Consider the following 27554-nt stretch of genomic DNA (forward strand, 5'->3'; position numbering starts at 1 on the left):
ATAAGATAATAAATTCATTGTGTTAAGTGTAATTACAGAAGTTAGGAGAAGTTGTGTTTTAGTATGATGCATAGTTTGGAATTGACTCTTTAAATGTAACCCCCTCTCCTCTTGCCATTAAGGAAACATCGATTAACATGAAATTATTTTATTTTATCTTATTATATCAACTGGAAAAGTACGACCGTATTAAAGAGCAAATTTATCATTTGGATTTTAGGCGTTGTCTGTATCGATAGTCTTACTAAAGGTTTTGAGATAATACTTTTTAAAGGCGTTTTTGTTGTTGTTGTTGTTGTTTATTAAATGGATATGAACAACAAATGAGAAAACGTTGCTAACATAAAATAAATGTTTGCAAACGTACGTAACTATTCCTACATTACTGTTTCCTCTTTCTGTGTATGAAGAAGTATACTTCATAGCCATGCTTTAAAAATGCGTTAAATTATTATTTTTATATTTACATTCTATTTTCCTTAAAACTAAACCGAACCTCAGAATTCCCAAATGTACTTTTTTTGTTGTTTCGAATTGAATTCTTGAACGCGTCACTTCTTTGGGGTTAAACGAGCACGTCGGAAGCTCGAAGAGCGTCTGCGCCTCAGCCAATCAGCGCGTCCGTTGGCTGTGACGCGCGTTGGCTGCGGGAGAGCGCTGCGGAGGCGATGGAGCGGAAACCTCAGCGTCCCGCGTCGGAGAACACGAGCGCTGCGGGGAACGGCGGGCCTGAGACTCCGTCTGCGTCGCGGCTCATCATGTCCAAGCTCGTTTCTTGGTGAGCGCATTTATAACTCCTCCATTATCTAAATGTCTGGAACAGCTTTGATGATGTGATCGTGTTAACTGTTCGTATGGATTTCTTTTCTTCTTCTGTCATTCGGTTTGACTTGTTGCGAAAGCAGGTTTCAAACATCTTAAAAGAAAGTCAGCACTGGTTTATAATTAAACGACCAGAGCCGGACTGGGAGACGCGGGAGACGCGTGTGCGTCATCATGTTCCCGAAAGGATGCTGATTTTTATATTCTTCCGCTTTTAATCGTCTAGGTTACAGTTATTGCCATAGCGACGGACCGTCTTTCATCCGTTAATGACGCAGTTTATCGCGGAAAATCGCCGATTAGCTCAGTGACGCGATGGAGAAAAGCCCCAAACGCCGTGACGCGATGCAGAAAAGCCCCGAACGCCGTGACGCGGTGTTCCCATTACGCACAGAGAACACGCAGGAAGCCGACGAGCGAGCGGAGATCTATCATTGAGATATAAATGAGTGATCGGCTGCGATTACAAAGAGACCATGAAAGAGAACGTTCTGACTTCCTGCATTCCAATAACCCCCCCCCAGGGCGCATTGGGAACTGCACTGACTGGGGAAAATAGTGACAACAATAGTGAACTAAGACCCCGCTTTATATTAGAATACAGAATTATAATTAAAATAGAACTCTTTATATGTGTGGTGTAGTCAGATAATTATGTGTGACCACAGGTCCGCTCACACTGAAGACCAGCACGGCATTCAACAATTCAAAACATTTATTAACACTCTAAAAACAAGCTTTGCGCTAAAAGCACTATAAACACGCAAAAGAAAAGGAGAGACACGGCAGTGACAGTCTACGGCCAACCTGCCTTCGAGACGGGGAAAACACAAATGAGGACCTGGAACGAGGGCGGGGAAGCACCTATATGCGCCCCCCCCAATCAGTGGTAAATGGGCCATAGGTGCTCCCTCCCACACCTGCCTGCCCAATCACATCCAATCATCCGTTTACACATGCACCTTTGTATATTGCACAAGATCAAGTATTCCTTGACTTTGTCAAACGTGTGTGCGTGTTTGTTAAAGTCTCTTGTCTCATCACCCCAACTTGAAAGAGGAAGCTTCTGCAATAAAAGCGCATCAAAGCTTTTAAATCCAGTCAAACCAGTTATTGTGTGTGCGTGTGTGCACTGTGCAGGGTGACTGTAAAAAACAGAGCGGGTGAAATGATGTCTTTTCATAATAGCGTCATGAACGTGACTCTCTATTTGTATTTTTTGCAGCAATGGCTATGAGGAGTGTCAGGCTGTAGCCGATTGGCTGCGGTCGAACACAGACGTGCGACCCACTGTGGGAATCGTGTGCGGTTCGGGCTTGGGGGGGCTGGCCAAGATGCTCAAGGACCCCCAGATCTTCAAATACAGTGACATTCCCAACTTCCCACAGAGCACAGGTGTGCGCCGGCTGCATGATAACATGATAACAGCTGTTTTCATGTTCGTGTGGGGAGCTCGGATCAAATGCGCCGGCGTGTCTTTCAGTGCGTGGACATGCAGGCCAGCTGGTGTTTGGGACACTTAAAGGGAAGTCCTGTGTCTGCATGCAGGGAAGGTTCCACTTATACGAGGGCTACCCCGTCCAGAAGGTGAGTGGAGGTTAAAACCAGCACCAGCCGGGTACGGGCCGGCGCACAATCACAACACTATTATAAATCGTCTCTTTGCGTGAAGGGAATGTTGCAAATGCACCTTTTACACCTGTCTTCTCCAGATCACGCTGCCCATACGTGTCTTCAGGCTCCTGGGCGTGGAGACAATGATCCTGACCAACGCAGCCGGAGGCCTCAACCAGGACTACAAGGTGGGAGACGTGATGATCATTAAGGACCACATCAACCTACCGGGGTTCGCTGGAAACAACCCGCTGTCTGGACCAAACGACGAACGGTGGGGGGGAGGAGAGGAGCGCCTGATGCTCATTCTACATTCACGTTTGATATTTGTAGAGCTTTTATATTTCCTGTCATTCTCTCAAAGTTGTTTTTGTCATAGTGGAAAAGGTTGACTCAAAGGTTTCACCACAATAAACGGCTGATGCACTAAAATTAACAAGAGGCTTTTAATATTGCAATCATACTCAGCATAATTTGTTGTCAAAGTGATCCAGAATCCAGGATCTCTTCTGGATCATCACCAAAATGTAGTCACCTGTTCCTGTTAATATTCCCAATATATTCCCACATTTTCTAATTTTACCTCATGCGTGGACTAAAACTGCATTCAGTGACAGTTCAACAATATGTATCTTTCTTAGTGAGCACAAAGACAATATTGTGACGTCTTTAGGATTCTAAGAACCTTCACACAACTTTCCAACAGTATTAAACTAAAAATGAGTATTAGAGTGAATGTGACTGAAAACGTTCACATTTATTTTACCATTGTTTCGAGAAATGTAATTTTATTAATGAACTTTATGTAAGGTAACCTCAATTTTTTTATTGCTTAATTATAACATATACAAGCTTGTCAAAACAATGCTATTTACTGCTTTTTTAAATACTCAATTCTGCATAATATTAATTGTATTTCTTCAATTAACATTGTACAGAATTGAGTTCAGCCTTTTGGGCCAGCCCTCCAGAATATTTTCTGTTTCTCATGTGGCCCAATGAAAAGAATATTTGCCCACAGATGCACGGTGGACTTTCAGGAATTATGTAACGAGTGACACAATTGTGTGGATTTCAAGAGTTTGCTAATCTTGACACGACACGCCTCTTCCCATCAGGTTCGGCGTCCGCTTCCCCTGCATGTCCGACGCCTACGACCGTAAGCTGCGGCAGCTGACCCTGGATGTGGCGTCGGAGCTGGGCTGCAGTGACTTCCTGCGTGAGGGGGTGTACTGCGTCCTGGGAGGGCCGTCCTTTGAAACCATCGCCGAGTGTCGCATGTTGCACCAGCTTGGTGCTGATGCTGTTGGTGAGTGTCGCCTCCCTCCTCAGATACTTGTACTCTATGAACCGTAATAATAATATTCTTAGATGTATTCTATTATAAATTAATTCCTTGACAGAAAATTAGCCGGCAATTATTTAGCTATCTTTTTTTACTAAAAACATTCATAAGCATCAGTTTTTAAACTACGTTTGAGTTGCAGTCAATCATCTAACTCCAACAGTACAGTTCTAATAATCTGATGATAATCTCATGATTTAATGATATATTGTTGTAGTAAATGTTGCATTTAAGGACACACTCTGTGCTTTAGGTGCTTAGCATTTGTAAAAATAAAAAAACTACATTCAGATCAGCGCTACTTCCTTCGTCATGAGATTCATTCAAATCAACACACGAAGGCAGTTTCTTTCTTTTCTTTTTTCTATACATGCGTGACACAAACACACCGCGTGACGCTGGGATGGTTATATAATGTATAAACTTACTTGTTGAAGTTCTACCGTAATTAAAAATAACTTTCAGCGCGGTGTCCCTTTCTACCTTCACAAACATCTGGAAGACCCAGCTCCTCTGAGAACGCCTGCTCTCTGAATAGCTCGCATCTTTCTCCTCCTCTCTGCCCTCCCTTCCTCTTTCTCTATTAACCTCCTGTTTATATTCCCCTCTTCCTCACCCCATCGCTCCAACTCCTCCACATCTCTGCACTTGCATAGGCAGCTGAGGCAGCATTTTCATTCACACAGGTCTCATTCATAGCTTGACCGTCTCTCACGTGCGAGTCACTTTGGATAAGAGGATCTGCTAAATGTAAATTACTCAGTTCACCAATATGAATGCCCATTTCGAACCAATCCAGCAAATATATCCTCCTGAGACCCAGCCAGTTAGCATGTCCTCTGGAGTGGACACTTGTCACGAGGACGCATAATACTGTGAACTGGAAGCATTAGTTCGGCCTACTCACCCCCCCATTCAGGCACTTCTCAGGCAGGACAGCTGACACATTCCAATTGAAGAGCTTTTCCAAACTGTCATGTTACTCGTGGCGTTCGCAGCTTCTCCCTTCTGCTTGCTGCAGGGATGAGCACAGTCCACGAGGTGATCGTCGCCCGCCACGCTGGCATGCGTTGCCTCGCGCTGTCGCTGATCAGCAACCAGGCGGTGATGGACTACGACAGCCAGCAAAAAGCCAACCATGCAGAAGTCCTGGAGACCGGAAGGCTGCGGGCCGAGCAGCTGCAGAATCTGGTGTCGGTCCTGGTGGGTCGACTGGAGCAAAACAACAACTCCTGATGCTGAGACTAAATACAGGAGCTTTTTAAACCGCTCAGAGCCTCCGTCAGTTAAATATTTAGGTTTCATCGAATCCAATTTTAAGTGTAGTCTTAATATCTTCTTCATACATTCCTGCAGAGAGCAGTTTACACGTTAAAATGTCGACAAATAAATTATACTAATGCACTTACTGTAGTTGACTACATCACCGCTGTGACACAGTTTTTATTTTATTTTTATTTATTTTATTCGTTTATTTAACAGGGACATTAATAAACATTTTTGTAAATGTGCCCGAATTAGCCAAAAGGCTATTTTTCATTTGTTGTCCCTGGACAGAGCTTCAAAGGCACCCCAAATATATAAAGTCAAACGTTTGAGGGAACCACTTTAACGTTTTCTAATTTAACTTGATAAAACCAAATATTTATTGCCTCTGTTCTTTCGCGTTCTCTGTTTGAGGTTAAGTTCGACGTGACATCCTTTCATCGCGTCCGTCTTCCACAAGGTCCCGCCTTCAAATCCTAAGGTGCATGGGTGAAATAGATTTTTTATTATTTATGTTGTCCTAAATTAAGTGTGTTTAAGCGTAAGTGTTGGTTGTCTGTGCTTTAACAGGTACTCTTCTAAAAAATGGCACACCTGTGTGACTTTGGATCTGATTTTTAAAATAAAATGCCTCGACTTGAAAATGAACTGGTTTTTATTTGTGCTGTATTTGTAAGATGTATCTCTGTTAAAAGTGCTGACTCTGTGATAAGCGAGCACAATGGAAAATGGATTGAAAGAAAAACACATTTCAAGGCACGTTGGAGCCTGTACTGCATGGAGCACGGAAACGACGTGATGGGCGTCTCCGAGAACACGGAGCGCTTCGGCACGGCACTGAACATGTTGCCATTTGTTACTCCCGCTCATATGTAGTTACACAGTTATTACACTGTTGCCTCAGCGGAATGTCGTCTTTCAGCGCTGCTTTGATCGGCCTGCTTGGACGATTTATTTCTGCGTGGTGAAAATGAGTCTAATATCCCAAAGATAAAGGAGGCATGATTTGCCACATGCTTTGGGCAAAGTCCTGCATACTGTTACACCTACAGGAAATCTAAAGCAGCCCAAAAAAATAACAAAAATGGAGCCTAAAAACAAGCTACTCGATCTGCTTCGATGGCGTCAGCCCGCAAAACAAGCTTCCCGGGGTAAGGATGGCGATAAATCTTCCTCCCGCCGGCCCCTATGAAAGAAACACCACAGAAAACACTGTAATATTTGAGATGGCTTCGTCCCACAGAACATTTGATGGGGTTTAAACACAGGATGCTGATGGACACTCACAAATACTTCAGTTGCAGGTTCTGTCCGACATTCTGATCTTCTCTGAGGAGAACGGTACGTGATGAACATTTGAATCTTTTCTTTTGAAGAAGAAATGCCAGAGAGGAAAAAGAAGCTTGATGGTAAATGGGAAGAGGATACGAGGAAGAGTGAAATCAAAGCTCTGGGCCTGACTTCAGATTATCTACGGTCTACCGGCGTCCTCCCTTGGCTGTTTGCAGTCTCTCACCTTGGAATGAAGCTGCACGTGGGTCCATTGGCTCGGAACCGCAGCAAAGCGGTTTGTGTTTTGATGCACGTTTAAACATCAAATACTAGAAAAAACATTTTTTCCCTAGTATTTAGAATTTCCGTCTTTCTCTGATGAACATAGGATTACATTTTGAACATCAATCTGGGGGGGTTGGAGGGAGACTCGGGTCATCTTGGAGGGAGCGTTTTGACAGTGGCTGTTCCCCTTTATCGTCCGTGTTTACCTCCCTGCGTCTTTAATCGCCGCTCCCTTTGCTACACTCTGACTGTTCCCACCGTCTTAGCCAAAATATACCCACTGCCACTTGTCCACTTCCTGCTTCACCTCATTCACAAAGAACCAAAAAAAGCACACACAGGATTTTCCATGACACTCAGGCTCGAGTGTTTAGGCCATTTCAAGGTTGTGAGAACTTTCTGAGGCATCTGTTTTCGGCCAGATGTTAGATCAGAACGTCCCGTCAGCCCCCGCTGACATGGAGGAACTCACCTTTGTCTTACACTGACTCACGGCTGAGCCGCTGGAGCTCAACAGGGCTGTTAAACCTGACGCAAACGATGACCAACACAGGAATGTGTGCTTTAAGAGCGGCTTGCTTCAGCTCTGTCTCACGAGGCAGTCACTTCAAAATCCTCGAGACCATTTAAAGGCAATGATACATTTGACTGCTGCACAAACACCAAATTCAGGCAACTAAAAGTGTAAAAATAACACATCTAAATATGTATATATATATATATATATGTTTAACTCCCTCCCATTTCTCTCTCACCTGCTGCAGCTTCTTCCAGCCTTCACTCCATCCACAGCGTCCACTCCGTCATCCACAGCCGTCACTACTTCATTCAGAGCCGTCCTTTGTCATCTTGGGTTCTGTGAAGATTATCCTATGATTTTACAAATGATCATAATCTTTTTTCATTTTTGAGGACCAAATTCTAAAACTAAGCATCAAATTATAATGACGACTCTCAAGTAATAAGAAGAGGAATATATTAGCACAACCAACGTGTGATATCAAGAAGTAAAAACACTGAGACCGAATGAAATCCGCTGCCGCTTGGAATGACCCTTTAATATAAAACATAAAGGAAAAGGGATGTGAAGGATACACGTGATGCAAAGAGGCACCTGCAAACATTCCTGACATTACAACAGGAACCTCAGCGCCGCTCTGAACAGAAACTCCTCCCATGACTTAGAGGAGCGTTTCTGGGTCTTTGTGCTTTTACAGCTTCAGTGTCTGAAATGAAGTCAGTTCTATTTCTACATGACGAGCTGAGCCAAACTACGACTATTAACGGGGATCGGGTTACCGTTAAATGATGCTTCCTTTGGTAATTACTTGCAATGAGGTGGAGGGATTCCTAGCTTTCAAAAATACTGATGTGCTTCAACCCCATTTTCAGATTAAAGAATAATAAGACAAGTATTAAAAAAAAAAAAAGTTCCAACCATCTCAAAGCTCGGTGGATTTTGCATAGAAAACATGCATCAAGTCTGTGAGCAAAGTCCCAACCCGAGGGGTTGCCATGGTGACGGCTCTGGCTTCCAGGGTCTTTCCCCGACGTTCCCGCCTCAGCTGTACGTGTGGATGATTCTGTGCCGCTTGAGATGGTGCATCAGGATGAAGGTTTTCCCGCACAGCGAGCAGCTGTAGGGCCGCTCCCCGCTGTGCGTGCGCTGGTGGACCCTCAGGCTGCTCTGCTGCGTGAATCGCTTCCCGCACTGCCCGCAGCCGTACGGCTTCTCGCCCGTGTGTGTCCGGTGGTGAATGCTGAGGTGCGATGAGCACTGGAAGTTCTTCCCGCACACCGTGCACCAGAACGCACGCTTCCTCTTGTGGCTTTGCTGGTGCAGCTTGAACTGATGCAGGCGGCCAAACGTCTTCCCGCACAGCGAGCAGACGTAACAGCGCGCCGTGCCGGGGGGCGGTTTGTGGGCGGCGTGCGGGGCAAAGCCGCCTGGCGTGAGGGCGTTGTGTGGGGGAGTTGTGATTGGCCCATCTTCAGCCGCAGCGTCCCGGTCACCGTGGGACTGCCGCAGATGTGCAGCATGCGGCGGGTGTCTCTGCAGGAACATCTGCTCCTTCGGCCCCCCGTGCAACGACTCGGTACCCCGAGGCTGAAAGCTGGACGACGGTGGAACCTCCTTCTGAAACTCACCGCCGTAGATCCCGTTGCACGCCCTCTGAGGAGTCAGCTGTTGAGCACCGGCCGACTTGGCGGCGCTAGAAGTCATGTGAGCGTCAGAAGGGTCCGGGAACGTGTTGGAATACTCCTCGACTACGCTGGAAAAGTCAGGAAAACCAGCATCGATGTCATCACCTTCAATTATGGATGACCAGAGTTGATTCTCTCTTTCATTCATGGCAAAGTCGGGAGGGAGCTGAGTCTGCTTCCCCGCCCCGTGTTGGCACCTATCCTGCCCGAAGCCAGATCTGTCCTCCCCCTTCTCGGTCTTGACGGTGAACTGAAGACTGGCGATATCTCCGGCAAGCTGAACAGAGTTGTACAAGCCGCCGAACGCCGGGTTTCTCCGCCTGGCGCCATCTGAATGACAGTTCTCCACGAGCCGGCGAGTCTCTGGGGCATCCGCCGCACTGGGGTATCGTAAAGCCGAAGCTGAGACAGTCGGGAGGGGGCACGTAGTTAATTACACCCAAAAAGCATCGACAGCTTTTGCGTCTCGCACAAAACCACGATCGCCCGACTCACCGGCGGATCCAGCGGAACCTCCGATCCAGAGCGCCTCATCCCGACTTTCCTCTTTAACGGCGAAGGAATGTGTCGAGTCTTCAATCCCAGGAAACTGGAAAAGGGAGAGGATTTAAAACAGGAACAGAGCGCGGATTTCCCCAAATATAACACACAGTGCTGCTTCAGCAGATTAACCCATTCATGACAAGACGCTGCAAACATGAACCACGGCTCCAGCGGTCCCGAGGAACGTGAACCCATTCCGCGTTCAATCGGACATCAGACGGGTCTGCTGTGCCGTAATGACTGTTGTTGGTAAACAGCAGAAAAAGTAGACCCTTCACTACTGTTTGAAATGACCTAAAGACGAGTAATTAATAATCAAGACCTTTTGAACTATTATGTAGACGACTTTTCTGACTAAATATCACAATATTTAAACGTGTGTACAAACAGTTTACTCTGTTGTGAAGGCTTCCTAAATGTGGTGACAGTGAAGTACAGAAACAGGTTATTCAAGAAAAGTACCTTTCATTTTGCATCTTACTCAAATACAAGAGTAATGCACTTAGTTACATTGTGAAAAGTAACTTAGAAAAAAGTCGGGAAAGTCCCAGGTTTTGTTCTTCAATTTATTAAACAATTAATCGAAAATAGTTGATTATATCTGAATTTAGTTATTCTAATTATATTGATTATTAGATTTTACAGCGTGGACAAAGGCCTCTGGTTTTGGGAGCCATAGCAACCAGCTTCAAATGGATCTATTGGATGTCAGAGTCGGTGACTCTGAAGGCCGCTCCGGGACGATCCGGGACTTCTTCAGGCATTTTCTTCTAGGAGTTCCTGATCCTTCATGAATCCATCTTCTGCTCTACATGCTGCAGGTTCCCAGAGCCTCAAAGAGCCGCTGATATATCTCACTGCAGCGGTGTCTTCTCATCACCCCAGAGAGCAGCATCCCAGAACGACCGTGTCTCATACAAATGGTCAGACTTGTCTCGTGGGTTTGGGTCAGCAGGCCGAATGTCTTCTTGTTATTTCAGAGCTTTTGCATGTTGGCCTGACGACAGGAAAACCTTTGGAACGCTGCTGTCTAAGTCTAGGAAGGTTTGATGCAGTGTTTTAACAATACCTAATTTCCAAATGTGCATTCTCATGAGGGATGCTTTTCCAGGGGTTGCATAATCGGACAGCAGCAGCCAGTAAAAGTAGAATTTTGTAATAAAATGTAGGGGGGGGGGGGGCATACAAGTATTTGCACTGAGCTATTTAAACTTGTGTGATTTGCTTCTGATGGCTTCCAGCTCTATTATGGAGAAATGTCCGACATAAACTAAATTCACCTGACAAATGAAAGCAGCACAGACCTTCATGTCTCCTGTCGGGCGGGGACAGCGTCTCCCAGTATTTGTCCCCCTGTCCACGCAGCTGTCTGGTGAAGGAAGGCATTTAAATGAGCAGGACACTAAACGTGACGATGAAGAGCAAAGCATTGTTCGTTCATTGAGGTAAATACTCAGCGTGCTTCCCGTGCTGCCTTCAAAGTCGTAGTAAATATGAAAACAAAACACGCAGACAAAATACGTCAATGAGCAGCGCGAATTAAACGGAGCCTCTTACCGAGCCCGCGTTGCAGCTCTGCGTTTTTGGTCTCCGTCATTACTAATTTCCTTTTCAGCATTTCGTTCTCGCTTTGCTTTCGAGATATTTCAAGATGCAAAACCGCGCATTTGTCATCGACTAGTTTGGATATATCTGTCACTGCTGCTTTAACCAAAACCTCCATTATTGACGATAGCTGGGTTTGAAAGGGAATGCACGTCGCCATGTTCATTCGTGCAGAGTAACGGGTGGGATTCGATAGGATTTGAAGGCGCTCCCGTGCAATGGTCCTTTCAAAAAATGAGAAAGGGACGCACTAGAAAATCTTGCATCCCTGCTTTCAAGCTAGCTAGAAGCTTTCCTTCCGTGTAGCCGAGCGCTACCGTAAATACAGTAGTAGAAACGCACGGAAATGACAACACGGAAGCTAATTATACAGTTCGGAGCAACGTTCCCTCTAAGGTGCGCTTGTGCGTAATTACGCACAGCTTATACAGTCTTCGCTCAGCGAAAATCTACGTTGCGCCATTGTAAACGGAGTTGCAGGACATACATCCTTTGATTGTTGATTTTATCTGTTTTATTTTATTTTTATCACTTGTTTTTATGTTATTTATTTGTTATACTATTGTGTACTTTGAGATTTGCCTTCAAATGTAAAGTGCGTTTAAAATAAAATGTATTATTATAATGTTGCTCACATTTGTCTGAGGGACTGCTCAGGGGGTTTGTGTGTTTGCTCAGACGCATGACAAATTAGAGGGAACATTGGTTGGGAGTGTAACAATGTTTAATACTCTATTACATTGCATTATATATTGTCTATATAATATAATATATATTACATTATATATGTTATACTATGTATAATATATACTTTTTTCATTTACATAGCCTTACAAATCTGTCAAAAAAGAAGTGTGTATAAAGTACAAAGCAAAGGTAGACTTAATGTTTATTTTAAATCTTTCCAGAACTCCGTCAACAGCATACATTTTTAATAAAACTCATCTATGACCAGACAGGAACTTTAGCCAAATATAAGAATGTTGGAAATTTTAGCTTACATGTAAACCTATATTTTCTTCAATTATTTTTATCCCCCCCATTGTTGCTATGTCATACATTTCTGAATAGATGTATTCCTAAGTCATACATGAACTTAATTCTGAAGACTTTTGAATGATGATCTTAGACTTCTGATATAAATTGTGTCCTCCCCTATTTGCCACTCTTCTATTACGTGAATTGCAATTATTAATTAAGTGTTGGCAAAGGCTCAGTTCAAATAAATGTTTCTAAGAACATCCCCCTGGAAAAGAGAAGCTGGGAGAAGTAAGTGTGAAATAAATGGAACTTGTGCAAGACAGATTTAAAATTAATCATTTATTTCACTGGTCAGTAATAAAAAACCAGTCCCAGAATACTACTGTAATTTCTTGTTGTCCCCTGAGGGGTGGCCAGAGCAAATCAACCTCCTCCACTTCACCCTGTCCTTTGCATCGTCCTCCCCAACACCAGCCACTCTCATGTCCTCCCTCACTACGTCCATGTCTCTTCTCCTGGTCGACCTCTAGCCCTGTTCCCTGGCAGCTCCATACTCAGCATCCTTCTACCGATATAGTCCCTGTCTCTCCTCTGGACATGTCCAAACCATCCAAGTCTGGTCTCTCTGACCTTGTCTCCAAAACGCCTAACCTTCACTGTACTTTTCCATTCCTAGCCCCAACGCAAACATTGCGTCTGTGATATTCTTTCTTGGCATAAAGCCATAAAGTGCTTACACAATGACTTAAAGGCTTTTGGTACATTTTATTTTTGTATCCAATTTCATTAACCATCTTAAAAATAAACATCAAAAGGCACAGACATAACCAAAACGAAGGATCGCTTTTCCAACCACTTCCTGCATATACTGTAGCTTTAATTTACTGACCTTTTTCCAAGAAACTCAATACCATGTTGGCATTAATTATTACGGTAAGTAAATTGCTAAACTTGGTAATCAAGTGTCAATACTGTGCTGCATAGAACACGGCGTACATATAGCACTGAAGCTAACAATAATTTGAGGTACATTAAGTTCAGGGCTAATTCGGTTCCCCTTATGATAAAAAAAAACAAACTCCAGAGGTGAATATCTCTTTAAATGAAAAAATGTCTAAATCAGAGCTTTAAAAATGAATAAACTCACTGTATTTTCTTCAAGAATACGCATCACCTCATACTCAGAGGAACAGAATGTAGCCCCACCGTACACCCCAGATGTAGGAGAAAACATGGAGGAATGGTGGCCTCACAATTTCATGCTGTACTAAATAAACCCTTGCATACTGAGACCGTTCAGTGAAAAAGCAGATTATGATACAACAATATCAATCATCAAGAATGAGCTAAACACATGTGGACAATATTAAGCATCATGATCCATTTCCAAATAGAACATTTCAATAAAATAATTTGAGGGACACTTTTTTTTTTAAAGTAAAGTAATTGTAAAGGAGCAAGCACTGCTCCCTTCTATTTCTACCAGAGCGACAGTCTGGTTGAGATCAACTTCAAAATAACAAAAACATGAATATATAATTACGACATTTCGCATACAGAACAAAATGTCTTTGCTTCACTTGCACTATGAAAACAAAAATGCAATAAAGTCACTCCGGAAGCCGGATGTGGCCAGCTTGAAGCAGATAAACTGCGGATCCACGACACGCAACCATCTGAGGATCAGTCTTCTTAAAAAAGGAAATGTAGGCGTTCACAGTAGCAAAAAAAACAACAACATTTCGAGCAAATATTTGAACTAGACAGAAATCAAACAGAAATATGTGCACTGCGAAAAAGATATCACTTCTGCAAACAGAAAGAGAACTGATCACTGATCAGTCAACCACGACGGTCACCCTAGCAGGGATCGCCTGCTAGGGTGACTAGATCGTCACTGGACAAATGTGGGACAGCGGGTCTGTATAAGTGGGACTTGAGATTAAAATGCGGTGCAATCCCACACAATGCGGGACGGGCGGTCACCCTACATGCAGCCAAAGCATTACTCAGTGACATCTTTGCATCGGTGCTTCTGGAATGCATTGAAATGATCAAAGCTCAGCCCACAACCTGAGCAGATGAAACTACTGGGTCTGCCGGCATCCCGGACACTTTTGTCCTCCCGCTCGCCTGAGGCAGTTGCATTAAAGCCGAACGCACCCGCCTCCTGAGCCCCGCCACTCACCGCCATGTGCTCTGGCGTGATGTATTTATCTTGCAGCTCCATCGCTAGAGTCATATTGGAGCTCCTCGACGGCATGCCCGTAATAGAATATTGATTATTGGTCATCATTTCTCCATTTTCTCGGTGGTCTAGGAAAGGCAGAGGCTTGATGGGCGAGGTATATCCCAGCTGCTCGTTGGGATACTTGATGTCAGGCAGACGTAGGAAGACATTTTGATTCGGTTCAGCGGCATCACTTCTCCACAGCCGACTCGGCTCCGAGCCGTTATCAGGGCCTGCCTGATAGAAGGCCTGCGAGTCTTCCCCGTTTGGCTCCAGCTTCACCGTGACTGCTGGTACACCATCTGAGGAACCTGGAAACGGTTCCCCCGAAGCTGCAAATCCAGGGTTCTGCTCTGCCCCGCCATTCACCGTTGGATTAAGAAGCCCCGTAAACATCGGATGCTGCCCCTCCAACACATCCGGATTGTCCCCTTGAAACAGAAAAAAGAACAAGAGAATGAAACGGGCAAACTGTGTCCATCAATCTCTTTCACATTTATAATTTATGTGCTCGTGTGAAAACTATATTATTTATTCACTATATACCTTATTTTGTAAACTGTCTTATACTGTCCATTTAGAATCGAGTTCAATTTAAAGACCTTTCCATTTGTAATTTTATTTCTACAGCCACTAATTTGAACTCACTTTGTCAGCATTTTATACATACTGTATTCCCATAGGGCTACGGTAGTCAATATTTTGCTTTTTGAATAAATTTCATCCATCCATTGTCTTAGGTTCTGCGGGTCACATAGCAACCTATCCCAGGTTGCTATGGGCGAGAGGCAAGGGACACATCGTGGGGCCACACGGAGACAGACAACCATTCACGCACACACTCACACACTACGGACAATTTGGGGCAGTCAATTGACCTACATTGCACGTTTTTGGGGCTATAAATGCCAAAGACGTACTGATTCCAGCATTTCAAATAGGATTATGTGATTTACCGTCTCTGTGCGTCGTCATGTGGCCTTTAAGGCTGCTCTTTTGATTGAAGCACCTCCCGCAGACATGGCAGCCATATGGTTTCTCCCCAGTGTGGATTCGTAAATGCCTTTCCAGGTGGCCGTGGCGTGCGAAGGCCTTGCCGCAGTATGAACAGAAGAAGCATTTCTTCGGTTTGACCGCCTGGAAAGGCCTGCTTTCCCTCTGCTGGTGTGGATTCATTGTGGCTTCTCCCGCACCATGCCAGCCTGACTCGCATGATGTCATCGCCGAGTCTGAGGATCCATACGGTGTGTGGGACGCCATGCTGTCTTTAAGATCCCCACAAGCTTCCCCTGCTAGGGGGAATGTGCTGCAAGACATTTGGACCGGTGCCGACAGTAGCTGAGTTGTACCTTGGAAGGGTGCAATGCTGTGCGCCGAGCTGAGATACTCTGCACTGCTCATCTTCGGGTCGTTTTGTCCTTGCAGTCTGGACATCCACTGCTGGCTGTCGCTCTCACGTGCCGTTACGTCCTCACTGAGGTTGTCTGCTCGCTCCGTTTTCCCCTCAGTTCCTTCATGACACCCTGGTTGTACTAGACTCTCCTCTGCAAGCTGGGGTTTTACGTGTAAAGGCAAAGGGGCGATGTCTTTGTTCCTCTCTAGGCTTTCCTCTGCTTTTATTTGGCTCTCATCCACCAAGCACTGAGCATCTGTGCATGGATTCATCTCGAGAATCTCTTTCCGGTCACCAACTTGGTGAACTACAGGTCCATTCTGAATACCTATTGAAGTAGAGAGAATCATCATTTTACTACCTATAGCCACAGGAAGAAGTAAAAACACTTGGAAAACATTGCATGCGCGATCAATGCTCCTCATATCCTGACAGCAACTGAAACGTTATTAATGGAACGCATAATTGGGTCTCATCTGCATAGGAATCAATAAATAAATAAAACAGCTATGCATGATTTCCACTATAGGTAAAATAAGCTTAGCAAACAAAAGGGGATCTAAAATAGACCCTTGGGGAACCTCACAAAATCGAGGGGCAGGAGAAGAGGCCTGTCCGAGCACAACATTGTGACAGATCGTTTCAGAAATATGAGTAACCAATCCAGAACTGCATTTCTGATGGCAACGAAGTTGATGGTTCAAACATATCCTAGGCTTCGCTGAGGTTAAGAATAATTAGCACAGAGCATTGGACACTCAGCGGCAAGCAGCAAGTCATTGACTAGGGCAGCCTCAGTTCAGGGTTAACTGGAGTTAACTGATACTAAATACAGTCCAAAAGACATCGTTCTGACTCAAATGTTTGATAGAATAAAGAAAATCCTCTATTTTTAGAGGCTAGCCAGGCGCTGACACCGGTTAGGATGCTCGGATGTCACCAGCTCGACATCCAGGAAGCCTCTATTATACATTACACATCTACAATAAAAGCTTTACACAATCTAATTAAACATGCAATCTTCATGTTGGCATTATAACCAGAGGCTGCAGCAACCGAACATTTGACTTACATCTTCTGTGAATCTTCATATGCTCCTTCAGGCTGCACTTCTGACTGAAGCATCTGCCACACACCTCGCATGGGTATGGCTTTTCACCAGTGTGAATCCTTTTATGCCTCTCGAGGTGCGCGGCACGCTCGAAACATTTACTGCAATACGCGCAGATGAAGCCCTTCTTGGACATCAACCTCTTTGCCGTCCTTCTGCGTACCACGTTGTATAAGATCCGATGCTGACCGGATCTCAGCAGCCCGCTGCTGAAGGATCCATTTGTAAACCCTCCAGAGCTCAGGGAGGGTGCGGTCAGTCCAGCGTCCGCTGATAACTCAGGACGACACAACAAGGAGTCGCTGCCGCCCGTCTCCCGAGTTTGCGGCGACAGTCCCCATCGGGTGCCGTCCCTGTCATATGAGGACAACTGGTCAGGAAGTCCTCTGCTCTCTTCTATGACTTCTTCCATTGGTTCACGTTTGACCTGCACCTCAGGCATGGGCAGGCTTGTTGGGTCCTCAACAGCGTGGGCTGTCTCCAGCAAGGTCCTTTCATCACCATTGCCACCCTGAAGATCTGTGGACAGACAATAATAAAGTTACAGAAGAATTGTCTAATGGTTTAATGTCATCTTTGGCAGTTCGATACCCCAGAAAATGTGACTAATGACACCGACGTCTTCTGAATGTGAGGAGACAACAAAAAGCAAATTGAAGAAATCTATTATGAGACGCTCACATTTGGGAGACCGAAAGAGCACTTTTGAAATTTGATTGAGTTACTTCCCGTTTTTTTCCTGATCTTCTATTGTTAAGCGTCTCCATCGAGCCGCAAGCGAAGTGTTCCCCGTGTTTATCCGCCATCTGCTGTTAAAGTCTGCCGTTTGGTTCTGGTAAGGTAACGTACAAAGAATATTTAGAGCTTTATTTCATTTGAACTTTTAATCACTGCAACCTTGCATTAAACAGCATTATAAAAGCATTTGTGCCATATTAAGCCCAAACAAATGTAGCTTTAGTTTGTTGCCAGGGCGATGGAAAGAGGCATCGCATCCTATGCATTACATCTAATTCAGACACTCACAGCAGGTCCATTTGATAAAGGACAAATTGTGTCTGTTCAGAAATCAACTACTAATGAAAACAAAGACTTTGAATAGAATCGTGTATCAACTTTGCACTAAGTGTTATTAATATATCTCTCATTTCTCTCCTAGTTTTTGGATCAAGCACTTCTTGGCTGACTTGTTTTGTAGTGGACGCATGAATGGCGTTAATCCGTCGTGATTGTCCCATCCATCCGCCAGGGCCTCCATCCAACCGGACAGAACAGTCAGACGCATGTCAACAACACTTCACTGGCGCTTTCCTCGCGTCCTGCGTCAGAGTAAAACACGTGGCAGCGCTGCGATCTCACTCAAACAAACCAGGCGTGTTTGGCGCGTTTACCGCAGCTGACGGGACGCAGGCTCGCGCCCTCCCGCGCTGACCTCAGCTGGTCGCTCAAAGCCTCCACGCTGCTCCTCAGCTTCCGGCTCTCACTTTCACGCCGACATATCTCCAGCCGCAGCACCACCATGCCGTCCTCCACGACTTTGGTGATTTGCGCCACGGCTGCTTGAGACAACGCGTCGATGATGGAGGCGATCTGAGCCCGCAGAACAACGCTGCTGCTCAGCATCGTCGCAGACCGGCCCGAGTGATGGATGGAGCGGGAGACGAGGGGGCTAACCGCAGCTATCCGCTGCTCCAGGCCCGTTTCAGGAGCAGCACAAAGAACGCAGGGTCACGGAAGCGATGACGCAATACCGTAAAGACGGGGGGAAAGCGCAAGTCATATCTGGAAGGCACTTCTCAACGCACTCTCTGCTTGGGAGCCAACCCGACAGGTTTGCGCGTCCTTTACGCACAGTTTTAATCCCATGACCCTGTTAGATAATTTAGTAACGCGTGCACGCTCACAATACACAGGCTGCACAAAGACCCTCTGTTTCTTTATCTCTACACACTTTGTGGTAATAATCACACACATAGATTAATCACATATAAAGCATCACACATTGTTACTGCTACATGGTGGGAATAAATTGGGGCCCATCCCAGGAGGAGGGTGTTCTACACCCACTATAAAGATCACTGCCGTAGCACATCCGGGACTCTTCTACAGAGTCCAGCGCTGTATTTCCCCACCAGCTTTGTAATCACTGAAAACCTTCATTAAACTCGATTTGTTTTATAAATCCTGACTCATCATTGATTAAACACCTCCAACATGAGATATAATAAAAGAACCGAGGAAAAGGGAGAATCCCAACACCTGGATCTCAACGGAGGTGGCAGCTCCCGGGCTGGGTCAGGCAACATCTGTACTGCGCATCTAAAAGGTAAGCAGAAAACCTTTTTACCGAACATTTCTGCCAGATGTTTGCCTGGTTCAACATGTGGGTCTGTATAAACTATAAAGAGTGAAACTGTGTATGAATGGTGCCAGAGCTATAGGCGTGTAACAATGTATTGTTGTTGTAAAAGCTGATAATGCTGACAGGAGTGTTCGGTGCCTGAGTAGTGGGACAGCACTGATCTCCACCGGTGATCTGTGTGCTATGAGCATCGATCCGCAGTTTTGTATCCACCACAGGAGAACCCCTAAGACAGACAGCATGGTGGGATCTGGAGTTTTAAGATAGACACAGACATTTGCCATGTGTTAAGAGCCTCATTACAGGAGACGTGGACCAGAGAACGCTGACTGATCCGTTAAGTCATCACTGGTGGCGCCCTCAGATGATGGAGAGGTTTAAATATTTGTATTAGAAATGAGACAATAAGAGGGACGGTGAAGGTTCGACGTTTTGGAGACATCACTTTGATGGTTTGGACATGTCCAGAGGACAGACAGGGACCATATCGGTAGAAGGATGCTGAGGATGGAGCTGCCAGGGAACAGGGCTAGAGGTCGACCCAGGAGAAGATACATGGACGTAGTGAGGGAGGACATGAGAGTGGCTGGTGTTTGTGAAATAGTAAACATAATGTTTGCATTAACCTTGAATTATGTGCAGATTGTTTCCTGAACTTCTTTTTCAAATGTCAGTAACACCATATCTACTCACACACGGAAACACAATGGAAGCAGCTTGACAATCATTAACTTACTTTAATAACTGTAAATTGGCCACCCACCCCACATCAATGTATTCAATATGTACAATCATGTTCATCAAATTAGAATTGATACAGTTCTAAATTGAAACACCATATAAAAGGCGGCTGCAGAGTAATTACAGGTGATGCCGTATCAGTGATCTCTGCTGTAAATTACTTGGAACTATTAGCAACTTTCAAAATTGAGCAAAGTTGAACAACAAACCAACAAAAGCCGCTGGCTAGGTTTTCAATGTGTTGCTGAGCAGCCGTTTAAACACCGAGTAAATATAATTGAGTCATCCATCACAGATATTACCAACCTGTACCATCGTTACAGCTTTTTAATGATCTTGTTTTTCACTGTCAGAAAGTTTCATTTTCTGTCCTCAGACTTTTCAATGAGCGATCTCGGAGGGTTTGGGAGGCCGACTGCTGGTCCCAATGTTTTAGATCACCATGGGTGATACTGCTAATCAATGACCTGGACTGCTTTACAGCAATATTGGATTGTTGCTTATTTTGCATTCAGGGTGATGACGTCAATCTCAACCTATTTCCGATATATGCTACAATAAATATTCATCTTGCCTGTGCAGCAACTCTTTGTTGAGTAACATCTGAAACTGTTGAAGTGATGTCTTTGAAGTTTTAGCTAAGCAAAACCAAACCTGTGCTCATTCACAGGGATTATTACCATGCTATTACAATAAGAGAGAACAAACAGATTAACCCATGATTGGAAAAAAAATAATCTGTAAACAAGTCTTCCAAAATACGCAGTACCCTGTTCCGAACAGCTAACAAATATGTATACGACAGCCCTGCGTTGCGCTGGCGACACATCCAGGGAGTACCTGGCCTCTTGTCCAGCTGAGAAGGGTTCCAGGAACACCAGCGACCCCTACAGCTGAAGACAAGATGATTATGATCCTCTCATCTTCAAGAAGACGAACAAACGAACGAACTGGTAAGATGAGCATTTGTGCAAGTTCTCTTAGTCGGTGTCACAGAGTTCCGGTTCGAGTGCTACCTTCCCTGCAGATGGATCTCTTGATGTATTTTCAGGTTACCCAGAACAGTGAAGCTTTTCCCACACTGCTCACAGCTGTACGGCTTTACGCCGCTGTGGAACCGCTCGTGTCTCAGACAGTTGTCGTGCCTTGAAAACATCTTGCCACAGATTTTGCAACTAAAGGGTCTCTCGCCCGTGTGCACACTTTGGTGCGTCTTCAGCCGAGTCTTCTGGGTGAATGATTTCCCGCATTCGAGGCACCTGAACGGTTTATACGTCTGGTGGGTGGCTTGGTGCTCTTCCAGCTGAGACAAGCGGAGGAAACCCTTGTTGCAGACGGAGCAGATGAACAGTTTCTGGTTCATTCTCCACACGCTCATCGCCCTCTTTGCTCTCAAGCTGTTCTTTCCGAAGATATGATCCTCTGTGTTTGTGGTGAACGTCTGTGCGTGTCCTGAGGTGAGTGGTGGTCCAGCATGTTGTGGATTAGACTGGAGGCTCTGGTCCTGACTGACTACAGGGTGTGAAGCCTGTCTAAACTGTTCATCGTGAACAGGATCCGAGGCGGTGCTTCCCATGCACACTGGCTGTGCCTCCACCTCTTGCTTTATCTGCAGACTTAATGCATCGTCTGAGATTTCCACTTTGTCGGCAGATAAAGACATATAGGAACTTTCTGTATGAGCAGCATATTGGTCAGCACGAGGGGGGTAAACTTGTCTGTGCTGCTGCAGAGCAACAGAGCTTTTGTCAAACATACGGCAAGCAGGAGGGGGCCAGATCGGTTCAACTCGCTCTCTGGCCTCAAAGAAAATGTCTGTGGCTGCAGAGGCGTCCGCTGTTTCCAGGATAGCGAGTTCTTCTGCCAGCTCCTGTTTCACTTCTGGCCTCACATGACAACTCTTCTCCGTTCCAAGTTGAGGCTCACAAAGTAAATCTGCAGTCCTTGCTTCTAGATAGAGCGCATGTGTTTCCTGATCATCTTCTTTGCCTGTAACTGAAAGGAGATTGAAAGTGATTGTGGAACTCATCTGACTGCACAAATGCAAAAGAGAACATTAAAGCACCATCAGAGATGCGTCTCCATTTACGTTTATCATGCAGTTCCAGTTAGTGCAGCTGGATGGAAACATACGCATTCAAAAGTTCTGGGTTTTTGCAGCTTGATGAGCCTGAAAAGTTCTTCTATAATTTAAAAGCAAAATGCAACAAAGTGGGACACAGAAAGAATTCATGATAACGTAAACAATCAGTGAAACTCCTGCTTCACTGCAGACTGACATTCTGATTATAATATATTTGATTGATTATTGGAAAGATAACTAACAATAAAATAATAATTTAACTGTTTTTCAATTGACAGGAATGGATGTCGTAATGCGTCTCGTGAGCGAGTAAACTCCAAATCTACATGTTATGGGATTTTGGTCTGATAAAAGAAGCTGCAGGAAATCATGAAGGAACATTTTCACTATTTTACTGATCTAATCTTAAAGCTACAGTTTTTATCGGCCTGTACTTCAGTCCAGTATTGCTCTATTTACTTTGCGTGTGTTTTGGTTGATGGTTTCCAGATTTCCCCCGCATCATTATCCCTTTTTTATTTCCTACTTGCATTCAGTGACTCGGACGTGGGAGCTCCTCACCTTTCGGGGCCGCCTGGCTGCCGGTTACTGTTTGCACCTGTCTGTCCTCAGTAGCTCGACTCTTGGCTGCTTCTTGAGCTTTGCAGAGTTCAGCCTCCATCAGCGACAGACTTCTTTTGAGCTCCTGGATCTCATTCTCTCTCTGACACATCTCCAGACGAAGAACCACAGTCCCGTTCTCTACCAGCTTCGTTATTTCGGCGACAGCGGCTTTCGATAAAACCTCCATGATGGCGGCGACCTGCGTCCCAAAAGAGGGGAAAGACATTCCGCCGAGAGAAAATGAGGCGTCAAGAGAAGAAAATTCCAAGTTTAATGGCACAGCTGCTGATTCTGTAGTAAGTAGAAGCAGCCTGCAAGCCAGAAGCTTTATTTTGGTTTACTTCCGGGAAAATTAGACGCCGGATATGACGTAACTCTTCTTCTTCCTCATTAATATTATTATTTCCGGCAGTATGGACGCCGCCAGGCGTTTCACTGCCCTCGACCGACGTAACTCCTCCAACGAAGGCCTTCCCACAAATAGTTCCGGCTCCCTTTGTTACCGCTATCCCGTTATTCTTGATTTTTCTCTTTATTCCATATCTTCCCGGAAAAATACGTTTATATTTTATGTAATATTAATAATTCGTAGGTGGTCAAAGAATTTCTAAAATAAAAAAATGACCACAAAATAACACCAAGTCTAGTTGATGCCCGAGACAAGTCCTGTACTGTATAACTATATTTAATAAAATGTTTCCTGCATTTAAACTTCAAGCACTATTGGTAATATGTATATAACAAATAACTAACAATGGAGTAGTAATTTTATATTTACTTACTGCCTCTGCCAAGGAGATATTCTTTTCTGAGTCTTAATTGGTTGCTTGATTTGTTTGTTTGGACATAGGCTAAAAACTATTTTCCAATTGTCCAGGTTTCACTGGTTTATGTATTAGCGGTAGTGCATGCTCTCCGAGTGCTTCCTGGTATAAGTATGACTTAAAGTACATCAGTATCAGCACTAAAGGTACGGCACTGACTACCCTCCTCTGGCTGCTCCGTATTTTTACCTGTCGACGTAGCAGTCAGAGCAGCACCAAGGATTTTAGATGATATTCTGAATCTCCCACAGCAGTGAACTTGATTGTTTTTTGTCTGTTATCTTGTGATAAACTGGCAACGTGTCCACAAACCTCATTGGGAACATTTTTTATTCATAAAACACCACAGACTTTACATCCATTAAACGTGATCTTAAATGATACATTTGATTCATTATCCCTCTGCAGTGCAATAGCACGATAACGTACATGTTATTTACACACTTTCAGTATTCCAGCATGCATGCTTCCTTTCAGCTTCATTTAGTTTAATAGCAGGCATCATTTTCAGCTCTGTATGACCTTCCTGACGGGGGTCCTGGTACCCCAGGATGTTAAGAACCTGACATCTTTACATCTTTAGCCGTGCTACATGGACACCGTGGTTATGCTGTAATTCACTAATACTAACAGAGATCTCATCAAAGTGAAAAAAGTATTTTATTTATTACTTGAATGTTCAAGCTATGCCACAGAAGTGCTCTGTTTAAGAATTCAATGTTGAAATAAGATGGCTACAATAGAAAATAAGGGGCATCCGGGATCCGTTTCTTTACTCTTAACTCTTAAATTTTTTTTAATGTCTTATAGAAGTATCGGATCAGGACTCGGTATCGGTTCAAAATCAAAGGACTCGGAAGCAAAAAAAACCCTGAACGGGACATCCCTAGTTGGGACCCTCGCTAAGTTTTTTTTCTCCTTCGTTTCCCTCCCTCTGCTGCTGCTGCTGTCGGAGGGTCATGGCGGTGAGTTTGCAGTGCTGTGGCTTTGGAGGAACAATCGGCACAGCTTTTACTTGGAAAACCTTTGGATGCTTGGAGATAACCAGCTGCCTTCCTACTCCCCCTTTCATGAGGATGCTTTCCTCAAGCTTCCTACTTCCCCTCACTTCCTTCATGTCAGACGTGATGAGAGCCTCACTTGCCTGCTTCATTTGTTGCTCATTATTTTTTGGTAAGATGAGCATTTGTGCAAGTTCTCTTAGTCGGTGTCAGTTCCGGTTCGAGTGCTACCTTCCCTGCAGATGGATCTCTTGATGAAGTTTCAGTTTACCCAGCATAGTGAAGCTTTTCCCACACTGCTCACAGCTGTACGGCTTTACGCCGCTGTGGAACCGCTCGTGTCTCAGACAGTTGTCGTGCCTTGAAAACATCTTGCCACAGATTTTGCAACTGAAGGGTCTCTCGCCCGTGTGCACACTTTGGTGCGTCTTCAGGCGAGACTTCTGGGCGAATGATTTCCCGCATTCGAGGCACCTGAACGGTTTATACGTCTGGTGGGTGGCTTGGTGCTCTTCCAGCTGAGACAAGCGGAGGAAACCCTTGTTGCAGACGGAGCAGATGAACAGTTTCTGGTTCATTCTCCACACGCTCATCACCCTCTTTGCTCTCAAGCTGTTCTTTCCGAAGATATGATCCTCTGTGTTTGTGGTGAACGTCTGTGCGTGTCCTGAGGTGAGTGGTGGTCCAGCATGTTGTGGATTAGACTGGAGGCTCTGGTCCTGACTGACTACAGGGTGTGACGCCTGTCTAAACTGTTCATCGTGAACAGGATCCGAGGCGGTGCTTCCCATGCACACTGGCTGTGCCTCCACCTCTTGCTTTATCTGCAGACTTAATGCATCGTCTGAGATTTCCACTTTGTCGGCAGATAAAGACATATAGGAACTTTCTGTATGAGCAGCATATTGGTCAGCACGAGGGGGGTAAACTCGTCTGTGCTGCTGCAGAGCAACAGAGCTTTTGTCAAACATACGGCAAGCAGGAGGGGGCCAGATCGGTTCAACTCGCTCTCTGGCCTCAAAGAAAATGCCTGTGGCTGCAGAGGCGTCTGCCGTTTCCAGGATAGCGAGTTCTTCTGCCAGCTCCTGTTTCACTTCTGGCCTCACATGACAACTCTTCTCCGTTCCAAGTTGAGGCTCACAAAGTAAATCTGCAGTCCTTGCTTCTAGATAGAGCGCATGTGTTTCCTGATCATCTTCTTTGCCTGTAACTGAAAGGAGATTGAAAGTGATTGTGGAACTCATCTGACTGCACAAATGCAAAAGAGAACATTAAAGCACCATCAGAGATGCGTCTACATTTACGTTTATCATGCAGTTCCAGTTAGTGCAGCTGGATGGAAACATACGCATTCAAAAGTTCTGGGTTTTTGCAGCTTGATGAGCCTGAAAAGTTCTCCTATAATTTAAAAGCAAAATGCAACAAAGTGGGACACAGAAAGAATTCATGATAACGTGAACAATCAGTGAAACTCCTGCTTCACTGCAGACTGACATTCTGATTATAACCATCATTTTACACCAGTGGCTTCGTATTGTGTGTCTGTCCTGTTCTCATAGCACTAATTAGAACAGAACAGCCATGGCAATTTACTTATCCTGATTATTGGAGGGTGTCCATGTCGGGAACAGCACGACGTTAATTTTGTGGACATGAAGGATGAATTCCTCATCAACCCTTTTCTTCGAAATCATTTGAGAGTTTAATCTGATCCTCTGTTACTTTTAAAATCAAGAGCTAAATCTTAATCAAATCTACAAATAAAAATGTTAAAATGATTCTAATTTTAGACCAGAAATAATTATTGAAATATATCACTCATGTATTTTTATATCTGATTGTTTCTCAGACAAAATGGGGTTAGATAATTAAGAACAAAAAGTGAATAACATTAAGTTTTTATTAGCAGAACATTTTTTTTTCAGTGATATAAACTATGTACATTTATGCATTATGGATTTTCAGTCAAATAAGACAAATTAAATAGCATCTTCTTCTCTTCACGGCTTCAACCGAGCTACACGCACCCAAAACCATCACAATTTCAAACAATTGTGATGCGCATTTTTCATAATTTTCTTAATATATTATATTAATTATTGGAAAGACAATAAAATAATAAATTCACTGTTTTCCAATTGACAGGAATGGATGTCGTAATGCGTCTTGTGAGCGAGTAAACTCCAAATCTACATGTTATGGGATTTTGGTCTGATAAAAGAAGCTGCAGGAAATCATGAAGGAACATTTTCACAATTTTACTGATCTAATCTTAAAGCTACAGTTTTTATCGGCCTGTACTTCAGTCCAGTATTGCTCTATTTACTTTGCGTGTGTTTTGGTTGATGGTTTCCAGATTTCCCCCGCATCATTATCCCTTTTTTATTTCCTACTTGCATTCAGTGACTCGGACGTGGGAGCTCCTCACCTTTCGGGGCCGCCTGGCTGCCGGTTACTGTTTGCACCTGTCTGTCCTCAGTAGCTCGACTCTTGGCTGCTTCTTGAGCTTTGCAGAGTTCAGCCTCCATCAGCGACAGACTTCTTTTGAGCTCCTGGATCTCATTCTCTCTCTGACACATCTCCAGACGAAGAACCACAGTCCCGTTCTCTACCAGCTTCGTTATTTCGGCGACAGCGGCTTTCGATAAAACCTCCATGATGGCGGCGACCTGCGTCCCAAAAGAGGGGAAAGACATTCTGCCGGGAGAAAATGAGGCGTCAAGAGAAGAAAATTCCAAGTTTAATGGCACAGCTGCTGATTCTGTAGTAAGTAGAAGCAGCCTGCAAGCCAGAAGCTTTATTTTGGTTTACTTCCGGGAAAATTAGACGCCGGATATGACGTAACTCTTCTTCTTCCTCATTAATATTATTATTTCCGGCAGTATGGACGCCGCCAGGCGTTTCACTGCCCTCGACCGACGTAACTCCTCCAACGAAGGCCTTCCCACAAATAGTTCCGGCTCCCTTTGTTACCGCTATCCCGTTATTCTTGATTTTTTCTCTTTATTCCATATCTTCCCGGAAAAATACGAATTATGAATATTACATAAAATATAAACGTATGTGGTCAAAGAATTTCTAAAATAAAAAAATGACCCCAAAAAATAACACCAAGTCTAGTTGATTCCCGAGACAAGTTCTGTACTGTATAACTATATTTAATAAAATGTTTCCTGCATTTTAACTTCAAGCACTATTGGTAATATGTATATAACAAATAACCAACAATGGAGTTGTAATTTTATATTTACTTACTGCCTCTGCCAAG

General features: G+C 44.4%; 2 protein-coding genes across 2 annotated transcripts; one reads left to right on the top strand and one right to left on the bottom strand.

Annotated features, from left to right (window-relative positions):
- Nucleotides 1-655: 655 nt before the first annotated feature.
- LOC137904618 (purine nucleoside phosphorylase-like) lies at nucleotides 656-5695 on the top strand. Its single transcript, XM_068748816.1, has 6 exons — nucleotides 656-778; nucleotides 2048-2217; nucleotides 2306-2409; nucleotides 2535-2710; nucleotides 3555-3745; nucleotides 4803-5695. Exons 1-6 carry the CDS (start codon nucleotides 669-671, stop codon nucleotides 5015-5017), a joined length of 966 nt encoding a protein of 321 aa, XP_068604917.1. The 5' UTR covers nucleotides 656-668; the 3' UTR covers nucleotides 5018-5695.
- Nucleotides 5696-8165: 2470 nt separating this feature from the next.
- On the bottom strand, nucleotides 8166-26982 carry LOC137904612 (zinc finger protein 91-like). Its single transcript, XM_068748811.1, has 10 exons — nucleotides 26715-26982; nucleotides 24566-25175; nucleotides 20792-21091; nucleotides 20545-20662; nucleotides 18064-18262; nucleotides 16634-17191; nucleotides 15125-15889; nucleotides 14127-14599; nucleotides 9305-9398; nucleotides 8166-9211 (listed from the first exon to the last, which is right to left on the bottom strand). The coding sequence occupies exons 1-10, from the start codon at nucleotides 26980-26982 to the stop codon at nucleotides 8166-8168; spliced, it is 4431 nt and encodes a 1476-aa protein (XP_068604912.1).
- Between the last annotated feature and the right edge of the window lie 572 nt (nucleotides 26983-27554).

This window comes from Brachionichthys hirsutus, chromosome 15, assembly GCF_040956055.1.
Source record: "Brachionichthys hirsutus isolate HB-005 chromosome 15, CSIRO-AGI_Bhir_v1, whole genome shotgun sequence".
NCBI classification, from domain to species: domain Eukaryota; kingdom Metazoa; phylum Chordata; class Actinopteri; order Lophiiformes; family Brachionichthyidae; genus Brachionichthys; species Brachionichthys hirsutus.

What these genes read in the sequence shown, in the direction of transcription:
- LOC137904618 (XM_068748816.1), top strand. Translation starts at nt 669, where the DNA reads ATGGAGCGGAAACCTCAGCGTCCCGCGTCGGAGAACACGAGCGCTGCG. An exon ending in CAACTTCCCACAGAGCACAG is followed by an intron (nt 2,218 to 2,305) that starts GTGTGCGCCGGC and finishes CGTGTCTTTCAG; the next exon opens with TGCGTGGACATGCAGGCCAG. An exon ending in GCTTGGTGCTGATGCTGTTG is followed by an intron (nt 3,746 to 4,802) that starts GTGAGTGTCGCC and finishes TGCTTGCTGCAG; the next exon opens with GGATGAGCACAGTCCACGAG.
- LOC137904612 (XM_068748811.1), bottom strand. Translation starts at nt 26,982, where the DNA reads ATGTCTTTCCCCTCTTTTGGGACGCAGGTCGCCGCCATCATGGAGGTT. An exon ending in CAGCCAGGCGGCCCCGAAAG is followed by an intron (nt 25,176 to 26,714) that starts GTGAGGAGCTCC and finishes CTGCTCATACAG; the next exon opens with AAAGTTCCTATATGTCTTTA. An exon ending in TCACGCCAGAGCACATGGCG is followed by an intron (nt 9,399 to 14,126) that starts GTGAGTGGCGGG and finishes TCCCTTTTCCAG; the next exon opens with TTTCCTGGGATTGAAGACTC.